Below are 12,876 nucleotides of genomic sequence, written 5' to 3'. Positions count from 1 at the left end.
CAAACTAGCACGTTCACAACATTGATAAGAAAGCTTTATCATTATATGCACAGTATTTTCCCACAAATTACTGAATTTACAATACACTGAGGGAGAAAACACACATTTGGTTCTACTAATAGCCTTTAATAAAAATCAGATGGGCTAAAGGGCCTTTAACAATGGAAACAGAACTAGACCTTTACTGTTCACTTTTGTGTGAACACCAAAATCGTCTTGGGTCTAATTTCACCTAATTCTACAAATTCTGTCCACTTAACAAAAAACAAGAAAAACTTTTAAAGAAATCACAATAATAATAATAATGTAAAATCAATGTAGCCTCTTTTCCTTCCATATTGCCTAATTTATTAAAAATCAGCCTGTGTAAACACGCAGCCTAACCTAGACTTTAGAGACCTCTAGTGGCTGTCTCAAAAAGCGTCAAATGTCACAAATATCCCCAAAGAAGCTGCCAAGCAGCAACTCGGAAATCATTCGCTTCGAAAGTGTTGCCGGGTCGTCACAGATTGTTTTGCTTGAAGAACGTGAGGTGAATCCGGCAGCACTGAACTGTCATATTTCTGCTGCATCCCGGCTTTGTGCCAGTGTCTATGTTTGGGACGTGGCGCGTGGGCTGCGCACAGTGCGCAGATGCAAGTAGCGGCGCCTGTAGTTGCCTTTTCTTCCTCCTTCCACGTGGACTCTGTCATTGACCACAACAGTCGAGAGTTTCGTGGCAGCCGGAGCCTGCTGATGGAAAACCGTACTTTGCGCAGTGCAGCAAAGAGAGCGTGTAGCGAACTTGGCACATGAGCTGCTTTGGACGAGAGAAGAGCGCATGAAGACAACAGGATAGCTCTGTTTTTCATAACATTGTTCAAGGTAGGCATTCGGAAAGTATGTGGGCTTCTTTAATAGGCCTGTTGCCTTATTTTACTTGGTGAATAGACCTAAAGCATGTAACAATCATCATATCACTTTACCTTTTCGGTAAAGAAAATACCATGTTTTGTTATGGTTGTAGGACACAGGCGCACTGGGTGCATGGGAGGAGAACTAAACAAATATAATGTAGACGAGGCTGAAAGTAACAGATTTTAGTTTTGCCTAAATAACACTGTTTATCTGTGTGCCTTTCCTTCGCCTGCAGCTGTGCCTATGGCGCCTTACCTGAGCAGGTCGGTCCTGTCCGTTTTGTTGATACACTTATGCTTGGCTGCCCCGGGTCAACCCAAAACCAACAGGTATAGGCTCCGCCCCGCGGCCGCACCTCTGTGTGGTTACAGTAGTTAACCATTTATCATTAAGCAGGATTTCCACCGCCTTCAAATGTATCTCAATCAAATCAAATTCACTTTATTTATCCGTTAGGAACTTCATTTGCAGGAGAAGTGCCAGTACTGGCCATAAAAACAGCACATCCACAGACATTCAACAACATACAGCAATAAACCACAGTGGAATAATACACATAATAATCAGGAATTTTAGTAAAATAGTGAAACTGAAAATATTAAAATAGGAGTTGGTAAAATAAATAAATACATAAAATAAAATGAAAAATGTTACCACCAATAAGTATATACCTATGTAGTAACTAGCAAGTTATCAAAAATATGTAGTTTCACTGCTTGTGTTGTTATTTCAGAATTGTATTTTATTTTTAAGGGCGGAAGACAGTAATGCTGCGGTATCGTATCCTTTCGAATCCAAAGAGGAGAGTCACAGGTAAGTCACGGATAATCATCTAATTTATTTATATGCCACCAAATAATTCAGTCCTGAAGCTTCTTGCTAAATGCTTCATAATACAGTGACCCTAATGGACTTTGATTGCTTTGTGAACATGGCTTGTACTGAGCACTGACAAGATTTCAGGAGCTTATCTCCCTTTAAAGTGATAACAGATTGAAGATAACATTGCACAAGCACATTCTCATTTTCCTGATTTGTCTTGTTTTCCTTTTGAGTTTACATAACACGATGTGAAAAGACTGCATATTTCAATTTGGTTAAATCTAATTAAACTCACAAGCAAAATTACATTTCTATCACAGGTTGCTCCGAAGTTACATTGACTTCCTTTTGAACAAGGAGGACCAAGAGAGACCAGAGATCAACTCCTGGGAGCAAGGTAACTTAGTCTTCTTATTGTTCACCTTGTCCAGGGGTTTACACTGTAGTTAAATTGTAAATACTATGTGTAATTATTTGGTGTCCAGAGGTGTTCTTCGTGTTTCGTCTTCATGACTATGACCGCAGTGGGTTGCTGGATGGCTTGGAGATGATAAAACTACTGTATGACTTTAATGACTTTAAAACCCCTGGAGTTGTTCATTCCCATAATGAGGTAAATGAATACACACATTATATTTAAGTCTCAGTCTTACACTATAGCGTCATCTTAATCCATTTATCATCATATCTGCTCTTTAGGTGGTAACTGTGGTGGATTATTTACTGCAATCTCAGGATCTGAATCATGATGGGCTCTTCAGTCCATCTGAGCTGCTCTCACCCTCACTTACACAGGTAATCCTCACAAAGACACCAGTTCATGGGTTGCAGTCACATTTCTGCTGCTATGGGCACATGTTTTGTTTTTTATTGCAACACTGAAAAAAACTGCTGCACTACTGGGGCATAATTTCTCTTCTTTTCTTCATTAATATCAAGCACGAGGAAACTGTAAAAGACGTGATCGATGGTGCTCAAAATGAAGTGGAGGTTCAGATGGACACACAGCCTCAACAGGAAGAGAGGACAGAAGAGGACAGGCCTGTCGCAGCAGCTGATGAGCAGCAAAATAACCCAATAACAGAACAGGTCGAAAACATGGCCCCTGTGCATCAAGGACAGCCAGAAATGTGAATACATGCAGCTTTATAAAAAAGAGTTAAAAGAAAAAGTAAATCTTATTTGTTTTTTATTTTCAAAGCTGTGTTGTGTATTTGACATGGTTGTTTCAAGATTCAAAATATTAATTGTCGATTCTAATCAGAAATATTAATTTCTCTCAAGTCCTTGGTGTGCAATGAGAAAGGAAAGGAAAATGCCATGAAACACCCCTATATTAAGGCTGCTTGAGGGGCCATGAAGGGTTTGACTTGCACTGCTGTATATTGTAATATGATTTTCTTTTAAATATATCTCAAAGATTTTTTTAATAAACTTTAACTACCAAATAAAACTGATGGCTGAGACTGGTTACCTCATTTGCATTTTGGTGGGACCTGTTCTTGTAACAACTTTTTTGTGAATTGTGTCAAGAAAATATTGCTTCATTACAAAAGGAATATTTAAGCTACAACGTCGTGGCAACACTAATTATATTAAACTCACAAACATACACTTTTCTTTGAAGTGGAGTTTCTATTGATAATAGATTAATGGTTGATGAGCTGATGTTCTGCTGGGCTGTTAGCGGCCAAGCTTAACTGTAAAAAAGAGTCAAATAAAGTTACAAGAGACTTAATGCCCCCCACCAAAAAACAAACAAAAAAACAAAAAAACAAACAATTTATATATACTGTGTATATATATATATATATATATATATATATATATATATATATATAGGGTATATATATATATACATATGTTTTTTTTTTTTTTTTAATTAATTAATGCGTATTTGACTTTTTAATTGGGACATCCAAATCCAAATGGAATTTTCTGCCAAATTATTTACATTTTTGTAGGGGGCGCAAATGAAACCGTGTAGGACTGAAGCTTTGCCAACTGATAAAAGATTTATTTAATAAAAAAATCATCTGTAATGTGCGAACGGGAGCAGTTGTTTGTTTGAATCGCAAAATTCTTATAGAAAAACTAAGTCAAAACAGGGGCGTCCTCTCTTGCATAAAGCAGCAAGAACTAGTATATTAGAAAATTATGTTGATCACACGTGGCATTGAAGCGTGCCCGGGTTGCTATGCAACAGAGTAACAACAAAAAAGATGGCGACGCACAGACAGAACGCAGGTTTGTCAATGCTTACACAGTTTCATTTGTTTTTCGGTTGCTTTAAGTATTTCCATTGTCAGAGGCCATGGTGTCGGACGTCCACAAGAAGATCAAAGCTGCATTTGAAGCCTTTGACTACGAAGCAAACAACACTGTGGATGTTAGGTGAGGTTGTTGATTTTGAGTCAAGGCACATTTTTTTCATTGAAAAAATCACAAGGCACACCACCAGCAGAAAATGTAATTTTTTTTTTTTTTACTCTGTAGCCTATATTCACAATATAAAGTCGTTCTCATCAAAGTGTCTTGAATAGGAACACCATATAGTCTCGCTAGCCACATCCATGCATCACTAATTCTCTTGTCTCAAAGAAACTAGCTACCTGCAGCCATTTACTATTATGGAAGAGTAGGCTATTACATGGTTACTCTGTTGATCACTAGACAACACAGAGACTCAACAACAGCACATTATTTGCGGATGATAATTAATTTGTACTACTACAGGGAGAGAGGCTGAACACTGACTTTGTGCTTTTAGAGAGATTGGTACCATTATCTGTTCCCTGGGATGCTTCCCATCTCAAGCAGATCTCCATGCCTTCATAGCACAGGTAAACTATAGACTAATTAAAAATATACTCAATCTTCCAGAGATAAAGTATCTAGAACTCATCCCTTTCCCCTATAACCAGGTAGAGGACCAGACTGGATGTATCCATTTGGAGAAATTTCTTCCTGTCATGACCAAAGTTTTGTTGGAGAAAAGGTATGTGCTATTAATGCTTCTAAAATACAGTTCTAGTCAAAAGTTTAAGGGTAAATCCGAATCCAGCAAGTTGGTAAGAGGACCTTAAAAAACCTGATAAAATTGACTTTGTGGATAACTTCAAAACGCCACCCAAGAAGTGACTTCCAGTTTCGATCCAGCACGCCAAAATAAAAGCACTCATTAGTTATTCATTAGTTCAGCAGTTCATTAGTTCAACAGACAAAACACTTAAAATGTGTGTATTTAATTATATTCTTGTAATGTTGCAAGTGCCTGCTGAACTAATCAATGAAACATGCTGGATCGAAACAGGAAGTCACTTCTTGGGTGGTGTTGTTATGATTTGATTTCAAGTCAATTGGGATGGAAAGGCGCCATGGTAACCAGCTGCTGGGTCACTAAAAGGTCAAAAACTCACAAATATCAACTTTTTTCCCCCACATAAAAAGTTGCATAAAGCACTTTTAAGTTTACGAAGCCATCGAAAAAAAATCTTGTTTTCAAAATGCATTAATACAAATAGATGTGTGTGCTTTACAACAGGTTTCCTCCCATCCCAGAGGACAAACTTCTTCAAGCTTTTGAGGTGAAGAGCTACATTTAATTTAGGGCGTTTTTAACTGCTTTACAGTGTATATAAGGTAACAGGTGTGCCTGTTTTGCCAGACCTTGGACAAAGAGAAAAAAGGTTATTTGGAGCCAGAGGAGCTAACAAAGTACATGATGCAGGAAGGTATAAATGTGTTTCCAATGACATCACGCATAGTTCCAGTGGCCATTAAGAATACCAAAGTACAATTATCCAGTACTACAACAGGTACAATGTCTCTACTCGGGATGCAAATGAAAGACAACTGACTTACAGTGGCATTTTTATTTACTCGTAATCATTGCTCAAGAAGATAACAGTTAAAACACGGCCCCAGAGATGCACGTTGATGTGATATAACCAGCAAATGTGGCACAGACGTAGCAGCTCTGTCTGTCGAGCTACAGCAGGATTTACTAAAGGTCTGCTTCACTCCTCAGACTAAATTAATACATAAATTAATACATAAAATACAAAAAACTAAATTAATACATCAAAGAGGAAACAGAAAACCTTTCTCTGTTATTTTTACAGTTTGTCATATCAACAGTCTCAGTCTGAGTCAGTGTTTAAGCTGCTCAAGACGTTTGCATGCTACCGGTTAGCAACTGTCAACCAACCGTCAATGGCTTCAACACGATAAACGTGTGTGGCTCACATCTATAAACACTGAGGAAATACTACAGTAACAGATCAGCTCTGACCTCTGTCACATGTTGGAGCCAAGGTTTGGAGTGTGGTTCAGGGCTTTCTCTTGGAGAGGTCGGAGCTGAGCTGTTGAAGCTAAATGCTAACCAGTAGCATGCTAACATCTTACACAGACTCACTGGTTTCTTCACATAAACGTGCAATCTCTGGGGCCGTGTTTTTACTGTTATCTTCTTGAGCAATGATTTTGATTATATAAAAATGCCACTGTGTAATCAGTTGTCTTTCATTTATATTCTGAGTAGATATTGTTACATGTTGTAGCACTGCATAATTCTACTTCAGTATTCAAAATGGCTGCCATAACAACAAAAGTCACATGACTGAGAAGCATGTATAAATGAATGGTCACTTTTGTGGACCTTGTGTAAACAAAAAGTCAATTTAAACTTTATTTTCTTTATTTTGTATGTTGTATGGTAAAGGTGAGGTTTTCACTCAGGAGGAGATGGATGAGATGTTGACAGCGCACACTGACCAAAAGGACAATGTAGTTTACTACAAAGGCATCATCGATCAACTGACTTTAGACAGTGACTTGTGAATAGATTGTAATTTTTTTATGTGGCTATTGTGAAGCACTTTGGTTAAATGAAGTTGTTCTTTGAATAAACCTAAGTTGAAACTAAATTATGTTTGTGTTTCATGGATTAGTGTAAGTAGATCACTTTTAATTAAAATGTTTTCTAATTATATCTGTGTATCTCTTTAATAGTATTGCACATTCCACCAATCTCTACAATATTTGTATACATACACTGCAGATAAATACTAGTAACGATATAGAAATGCATCAGCCATGAATAGAACGCAATTACATGCACAGAAGGAGTTTTAGAGAGCTTTGTAGGAGTCGCTATTCATATTAAAAAAAACAAAGATAATTCACCAGCACCTTTTTTATTTAATCTCCATTCAAATGTTTACACACATAAAACAGACATAATGAATACGGCTAATCTAAAACTCAAGTGATCACAAATGGTAACAGATTTTGGGACTTGACTCACTATAAACCTTGCAAATCAAGTGGCTAAAATTACATAAAAAAACCATGTGCTGGAATGTTAAATCCCCACCAAGTCAAGTCTAGTTTACTCCTTTCACAAAAACGGCTCATCTCTAGAAACAGTAAAAACGCAATTCATATATTACTTATTTAAATGTCATTTTTTATCTCTAAGGTTCTGTATCTAATCTTAGCAGCGTAATTTTCTGTCCTCCCTTTATCACTGAAACCAGATGATGCAAGTGTAACTCGAAGCCGTATCAACTTCCAACATCTTTTCAATCATTTGGTCCATAATAGTAAAAAGATATACGGCACACGACAAGAACAGGAGGTAGAGTGAGTTGACATATCCAGCTACCAACAGTGGTCTTTCTACATAGATTTTTAAGTTATTGCACTGCAGGACATTTGCAAACAGAAAGAACAAAAATCACAGATACAGTGGGGGAAAAAAGTATTTGGCCAAAATCCAATAGAATGTCTATGTGAAACTGACCAAATACTTTTTTTCCCCCACTGTAGTAGGAAGAGTGGAGCTGTTTTTAATCAATCAATCATCATTAAGTCCTTGCAGTAAAATATTTTGCTGCATAATGGCTTGATTATGAAAGAAAAAAAATTCCTATGCCAAACTTTGATGCATTAGTTTACAAAGACTACTCTGAGTAATGTCTTATCAATTCACTCAAACTCAAGGCGTAGTAATAAGGCTAGACATTTTCAAGTGACAAGAGTTTGAGGAGTTACCTGCATAAGGGTTGACCTGATTTTCCCTCAAAAAACAAAACAAAAAAACAATTAACTTTGTGTTCCCACATCCTTAATGCTGGCAGAAGAAAAGTAACATCAGCATCACATTCAGGACTTGCATTTTGCAGCAGTAATTGTTTTTGCATGGTCGGGTTTCTCAAATCAGTGGTTCTCAACTGGTGTAGAGTTTGTGTATGTTCAGTCATGACAATCCTACATCCAACATTATTCACCACTCATGTATATATTAATTTTAAAATGATCATAAGACTGTAAAAACAATTTATCAACAGTAATTTTAAAGCAAATGGTCGTCACTGAAAATACTCCTGTGACACCAGCTGAGAACCACCGACCTAAATCACATAAAAACGCACTACCTCGACTAGATCTGCAGAACCAGGCCAGCAGCGGAGATGTTGTCCCCTCCACCTGCCGTCTGGTAAACCTCAGTGCAAACCAACACGGGTGCGACGCAAATCTCATACTCGTGTTCCTGCCAGCAGCTCACCGGCCGGCTTTCCTGGAGAGGGATGCGCTGGCTGCCCTCCTGCCTGCTGACTGAGAACGAGTCATCCATGATCAGTCTGGCCTTGCTCAGGTCAATGTCATTAGACCCGCAGACATGTCGGTAGGCCGTGAGTGAGGCCTTAGCTGTGGCGGACATCGTGTTCTTCCACTGGGATCCCCGCGTCACGATCATGGCTTGAAAGGCAAGAGTGTGAACGTGAAGCCGAGTCAGAGGCTTCACTTTAGTTTGATCTCCCTCCGTCTGCACTGCGAGTTCGTAACGCTGGTTGAGAATACGGTAGACTTCCCTCATCTGGTCCAAAACCGTGGCCACGCGAGGGTTCGGATCTGACAGTACAGTGATGTTGGACCCTTTAAGCAGGCTGAGCAGGTTCGGAAGCTCTTGTTCATTCATACCTAAAGAATCTGCCTATAAATGAGAAGGCAAAAACAAATTAGACATGCATTTAAATAGAATAGGATATCGACTATTACACGTACATAAGGGATGACATAATGGAGGAGTTCTTCCATGATACTTTCTTCTACAAAACTGGCCATTTCAAAGTGAGCACCGAGTTTGGCTGATGAGGAAGATATGAGATGGTACAGACGAGACAGAAGAGCATCACGTTCACCTGGATAAACAAGAACAGTCAATAAGAACAGTCAAAACAAAAAGGCATTGATTCATTGCACTGTGTAACAGATGTTTCTATTACCTGTTTGGAAAGGGAAACTATCCATCATCTGAAGTCCACCAACTACTAGCAGATCTGGCTGGAAGTCTGGAATCTTTTCAGCAAATTCCTCCATCGAGTCCAGGTACGGGTTATGATCGTCACTGTGAATAATATATCTGGTCCACATAATGTCAGAGAAATTAGCTCTGTTGGTTGTTCATATTCAATAGTGGCAACATTGATTAAGCAATATTCCACACCTATTGGCTCTACGTGACGTGTACGGCCCCCAACTGGCGCCCATTGGATATTCCATGATGAGATGAATATCTGGTTCCTCAAGTACCTTTCCTGCCACTGATAAAGAGCGGTGAACAAATGCAAAGAGTTTAATCAAATCCCAGCTGGGACAGGGAAAAGAGGACTTTATTTGTAAGGGAAAGTAAGGGAAGGGAAGCAGCAACGGTTATTGTTTGTACCTGTAATATGCTCGGACAGGACATCAGTAAAATCTGGGCTGAAGCTTCCCCCAAGCAACACATCGCATCCCTCTTTTGCCAAGCGACCGGCCATTACTGGGGCATTACCGCCCACTGACCATCTGTTACCAGGCATGTCTCGGGACGCTTCAACTAGTTCACTGAAGAGCGTGTCATTTATCATAAAGCGCCTGCACAAGAAACAGAAATAGTGAGTTAAACATGAACAATCTGGACACATCGGTTTAAATCAGTGAATAAGCAGGATGAAAAAATATATGAAAGGAAATTATTTGAGTAGAATGAAAACATTAACATCAAAATGCATTATAATTGTAGCAGTTTGTAGATCACTTCTGTAATTAACAGGTGAGTTTGGACGAGAAAAAAATGGATTAGGTGTGAGGCACATTTACACACACTTTCTGAGGGTAAAGTTTTTTTTGTGGTAGATGGTGCCTTACTTTAGCAATTTGGGTTTAAGTTTATTGGCCGATAAATCAGTTAAAAAGTCAGTAATTAAATATTCCTACAGTAGTTTGTTAAATCACAATTTGATCATCATCATCATCATCATCAAACTTTTATTGCATACACGAAGTCCAATTTAAAAAATAAACATAACTAACATAACATAAAAGTTTAGAGCAGATAACTGTACCAGTGACGCCATGAATGGGCATATAATAATGTTCAACATGTACAGTGGGAAAAAAAAGGTTTTGTCTGTTCCCCATAGACTTTCTATTGGATTTTGGCCAAATACTTTTTTCCCCCACTGTATACTGCTGCCTATGGTTGTCATGAGCCTTTATGACAGCATCCTGTGATATGGCCACGGCCTACTTAAGATGCCGTCTCATTCACATTTTGCCTGACGAAGGCCACTGCCCGTAACGTTGCATTGAATAAAGGAACATGCACTTCCTCATTCCAACAGAAACCAATAAGTGGCTCAAGGTCTTTTTAGCTGAAATCTTATGCAGTCATTGAATGCCACATTAGGGTTTCATATGCTTGATAGTTTATAGTTGGACCACTGCATTAAACAGTGTCTTTTCACGACATCTGTACACGAGCATGCTAGCCTGCACATACATCATGAAGCACTGCTGGTACACATCATCATCTGACAGGTCATCATAATGTCCCAGATATTCATATTTGCTACACAAGGTCAGGAAAATTCAAAACTTTATTGTCTCTTGTTCTGCAAATTATCATTCTTTTAGCATTATAGCATTATATTATCATAATACACACCATACTGAGAAGCACACATTTAAAAGTTCCTGCATACCAGAGCTGCTTGGTCTCAATATAACAGGATCATCAATATATAAGATGATTTACGAAGGCAGAACGAATCATACAGCCAGTCCTGCACATATTCCGCAGTCGTGGCAATTTGTTCATGTACAAAATAAATACTACAGGAGAAAGGATTGGCAACGCCAAATGGAGCTGTTCCAATCTGCATTGTCTGGTAAGCAAACCAGTCGGCTAAGACTCTCAATAAATAAGGCACTCCTCACGGACACATCTTGATAAACAACTTAAGATGATTAACAGAGTCAAATGCTTTGGACGCATCAATATTATGAGCACAAACTACTTTCTACTCTTATACTTTCTTTGTTTCCTTTGGCCTGACACTCCCACTGTTTTTTTTTTCTTTCTTTAAGCCTAAGTATTTCATCAGTCTACACACAGGATACAGACTCCAATCTTTACACACTCATTTTCAGGTGTCACCCCCAAAATGTGTTGATTTGACATGCAATGATGCAAAAGTATAAATCGGGCGTATATTGATTTTCTTTACTACTTACTCTGCAGCAGCTCCAGGTGCGAAGAAATAAGCAAAGCTCTCAGCAAGTTGCTCAGTGTTCTCCAAGTAGTCATGATGTAGGGGCTGGGTTGCAGGAATTAGGCCAATCTTATTTAGCAATGACACTCCATCTACCAATAGATCTGCACATCCCCCAAATCCTGCATGAGATAATACCAAATTAATAACAAAACGCAAACACAAAGAAGAGGGTACCAGCCAGCAGAGCTTGTCGTGAGCATGCAAGCTATAAGAAGAAATCCACACGGACTTCATGCACCTGCTGTGTCAAGAAAAGGAGCAACATGATAAGTGCGAGTGCCTATAGCTTGTAAAATTACACGTGCTGATACAGCTTTACCCTTTAGCAAGAGCAGAAGCGTCCATTGTAGAAAGCCTTCTGCAAAATATGTCATCTTGTTTGTCTAGGTTTACCTCTCATTTATCAAACAGAATGGTCAGACATGCAACAACATATGCAAAGCAAATGACAAAGCACTCTGGAATTAGAGGTAAGTTCTTTTAAATGATCAGCATCTAAGGTTAGACAATCTTAGTTAGAATACCCATGGTTTAATCTAGTGACTAAACAACCCCAATACATCAACTATTTTGCTTTCTGACTTGTATTTTGACCATATGCTCTTCTGTTCAACCCTCTGAACAAATTTGTTTGGCATTTGCATTAACCCTTTCTCTTAGTTCCAAACAACTTGGGTGTTGTTCACATGAAGGCACTGTAATATCGTCTAATGCATTTCGCACAAACAAAATACATAACTGTGACATCCTAGCTCGCACATTTCAGTTCACACAGCACATCCACTCACCAATGGCTACTTTAGGTCTGGCGACGTTGTTGCGTTCATCTTTGCGTTCAGCGCGTAGCAAGGAGGATAAAACTGTGTCCAATCGGTCATCCAAAACATTACGATCAGGTGCGCGGAACCAGAAAGCTAAAAACACAACGAATAAGGACAGCACAGGCCCGTACTTTATCCAAGAGACCCTTCCGCCTCCCTCCATCGTTCAGACTGACTGGCTGCTTCGCTCTCCCCGTGGCTCCGTGATTACGAGGCTGCAGCTCCACCTATGGGAAGGCAGGTCCAGGAAGGGGCGCTGGTTATGCGAGTGTCACGTGCGCTGTCCCTAGGCGGTTTTAGGACTACTGTGTTAAAAAAAAAAAAACATCCAGAAAATAGAGAGGGGTTGATGGGCAAAGGTCCGGCCGAGGCTGTGAACAATATAAGGATCATGGTCCGGCCGGACAAGAGCCAGAGCCAAGCCGATCCATGACTGGGAGGCGGATTCACAGTCACAGTGCGCCCTCTGCTGGTAGGAGTGGAGATCGACGGTATTATTTGTTAACATATTTATGCTTTAAAGTTTACAGTTATGTTGTTAGGGTTAGGTTAGGGTCGGTAGGGTTTGGTTATGGTGGCTGGGGTTAGGTTAGGTTCATTAGGATTAGGGTTGGGTTAGGATTAGGTTATGGTGGGTAGGGTTAGGTTATGGCCATTATGATTAGGGTTAGGTTATGGTGGCTGGGGTTAGGATAGGGTCGTTAGGGTCATTAGGATTAGGATTAGGTTAT

The 12,876-nt window shown here is 39.3% G+C and overlaps 4 protein-coding genes across 4 annotated transcripts in view; 2 read left to right on the top strand and 2 right to left on the bottom strand.

Annotated features, from left to right (window-relative positions):
• Positions 1-12,876, bottom strand: part of eva1ab (eva-1 homolog A, regulator of programmed cell death b) — a 50,286-nt gene that overhangs the window by 16,437 nt on the left and 20,973 nt on the right. The gene's annotated exons all lie outside the window — the stretch shown is intronic.
• Positions 634-2,853, top strand: cgref1 (cell growth regulator with EF-hand domain 1; the record flags this gene model as incomplete). Its single annotated transcript, XM_079554496.1, has 7 exons — positions 634-745; positions 1,133-1,226; positions 1,651-1,710; positions 2,040-2,116; positions 2,205-2,332; positions 2,419-2,514; positions 2,659-2,853. The coding sequence occupies 7 exons, from the start codon at positions 634-636 to the stop codon at positions 2,851-2,853; spliced, it is 762 nt and encodes a 253-aa protein (XP_079410622.1).
• Positions 3,926-6,620, top strand: drc8 (dynein regulatory complex subunit 8). Its single transcript, XM_079555195.1, has 7 exons — positions 3,926-3,966; positions 4,029-4,113; positions 4,490-4,562; positions 4,644-4,717; positions 5,264-5,306; positions 5,387-5,453; positions 6,443-6,620. Exons 1-7 carry the CDS (start codon positions 3,942-3,944, stop codon positions 6,559-6,561), a joined length of 486 nt encoding a protein of 161 aa, XP_079411321.1. The 5' UTR covers positions 3,926-3,941; the 3' UTR covers positions 6,562-6,620.
• adpgk2 (ADP-dependent glucokinase 2) lies at positions 8,083-12,443 on the bottom strand. The gene is made up of 7 exons (XM_079555551.1): positions 12,113-12,443; positions 11,284-11,443; positions 9,452-9,642; positions 9,233-9,329; positions 9,012-9,148; positions 8,791-8,927; positions 8,083-8,719 (listed from the first exon to the last, which is right to left on the bottom strand). The coding sequence occupies exons 1-7, from the start codon at positions 12,306-12,308 to the stop codon at positions 8,165-8,167; spliced, it is 1,473 nt and encodes a 490-aa protein (XP_079411677.1). The 5' UTR covers positions 12,309-12,443; the 3' UTR covers positions 8,083-8,164.

Source organism: Gobius niger (genome assembly GCF_951799975.1).
Source record: "Gobius niger genome assembly, chromosome: 4".
NCBI lineage: Eukaryota > Metazoa > Chordata > Actinopteri > Gobiiformes > Gobiidae > Gobius > Gobius niger.
The sequence above is the reverse complement of the archived record's forward strand: the minus strand, read 5'-3'. Positions and strand labels throughout refer to the sequence as shown.

Bases quoted from the DNA above. Each gene is read 5' to 3' on its own strand.
- drc8 (XM_079555195.1), top strand. From the start codon at position 3,942: ATGGCGACGCACAGACAGAACGCAG. The intron at 4,718-5,263 runs GTATGTGCTATT...GCTTTACAACAG, and splicing joins AAAGTTTTGTTGGAGAAAAG to GTTTCCTCCCATCCCAGAGG. The intron at 5,454-6,442 runs GTATAAATGTGT...TGTATGGTAAAG, and splicing joins AAAGTACATGATGCAGGAAG to GTGAGGTTTTCACTCAGGAG.
- adpgk2 (XM_079555551.1), bottom strand. From the start codon at position 12,308: ATGGAGGGAGGCGGAAGGGTCTCTTGGATAAAGTACGGGCCTGTGCTG. The intron at 8,928-9,011 runs GTAATAGAAACA...TTGTTTATCCAG, and splicing joins TAGTTTCCCTTTCCAAACAG to GTGAACGTGATGCTCTTCTG. The intron at 8,720-8,790 runs GTACGTGTAATA...TCTCATTTATAG, and splicing joins TCCATTATGTCATCCCTTAT to GCAGATTCTTTAGGTATGAA.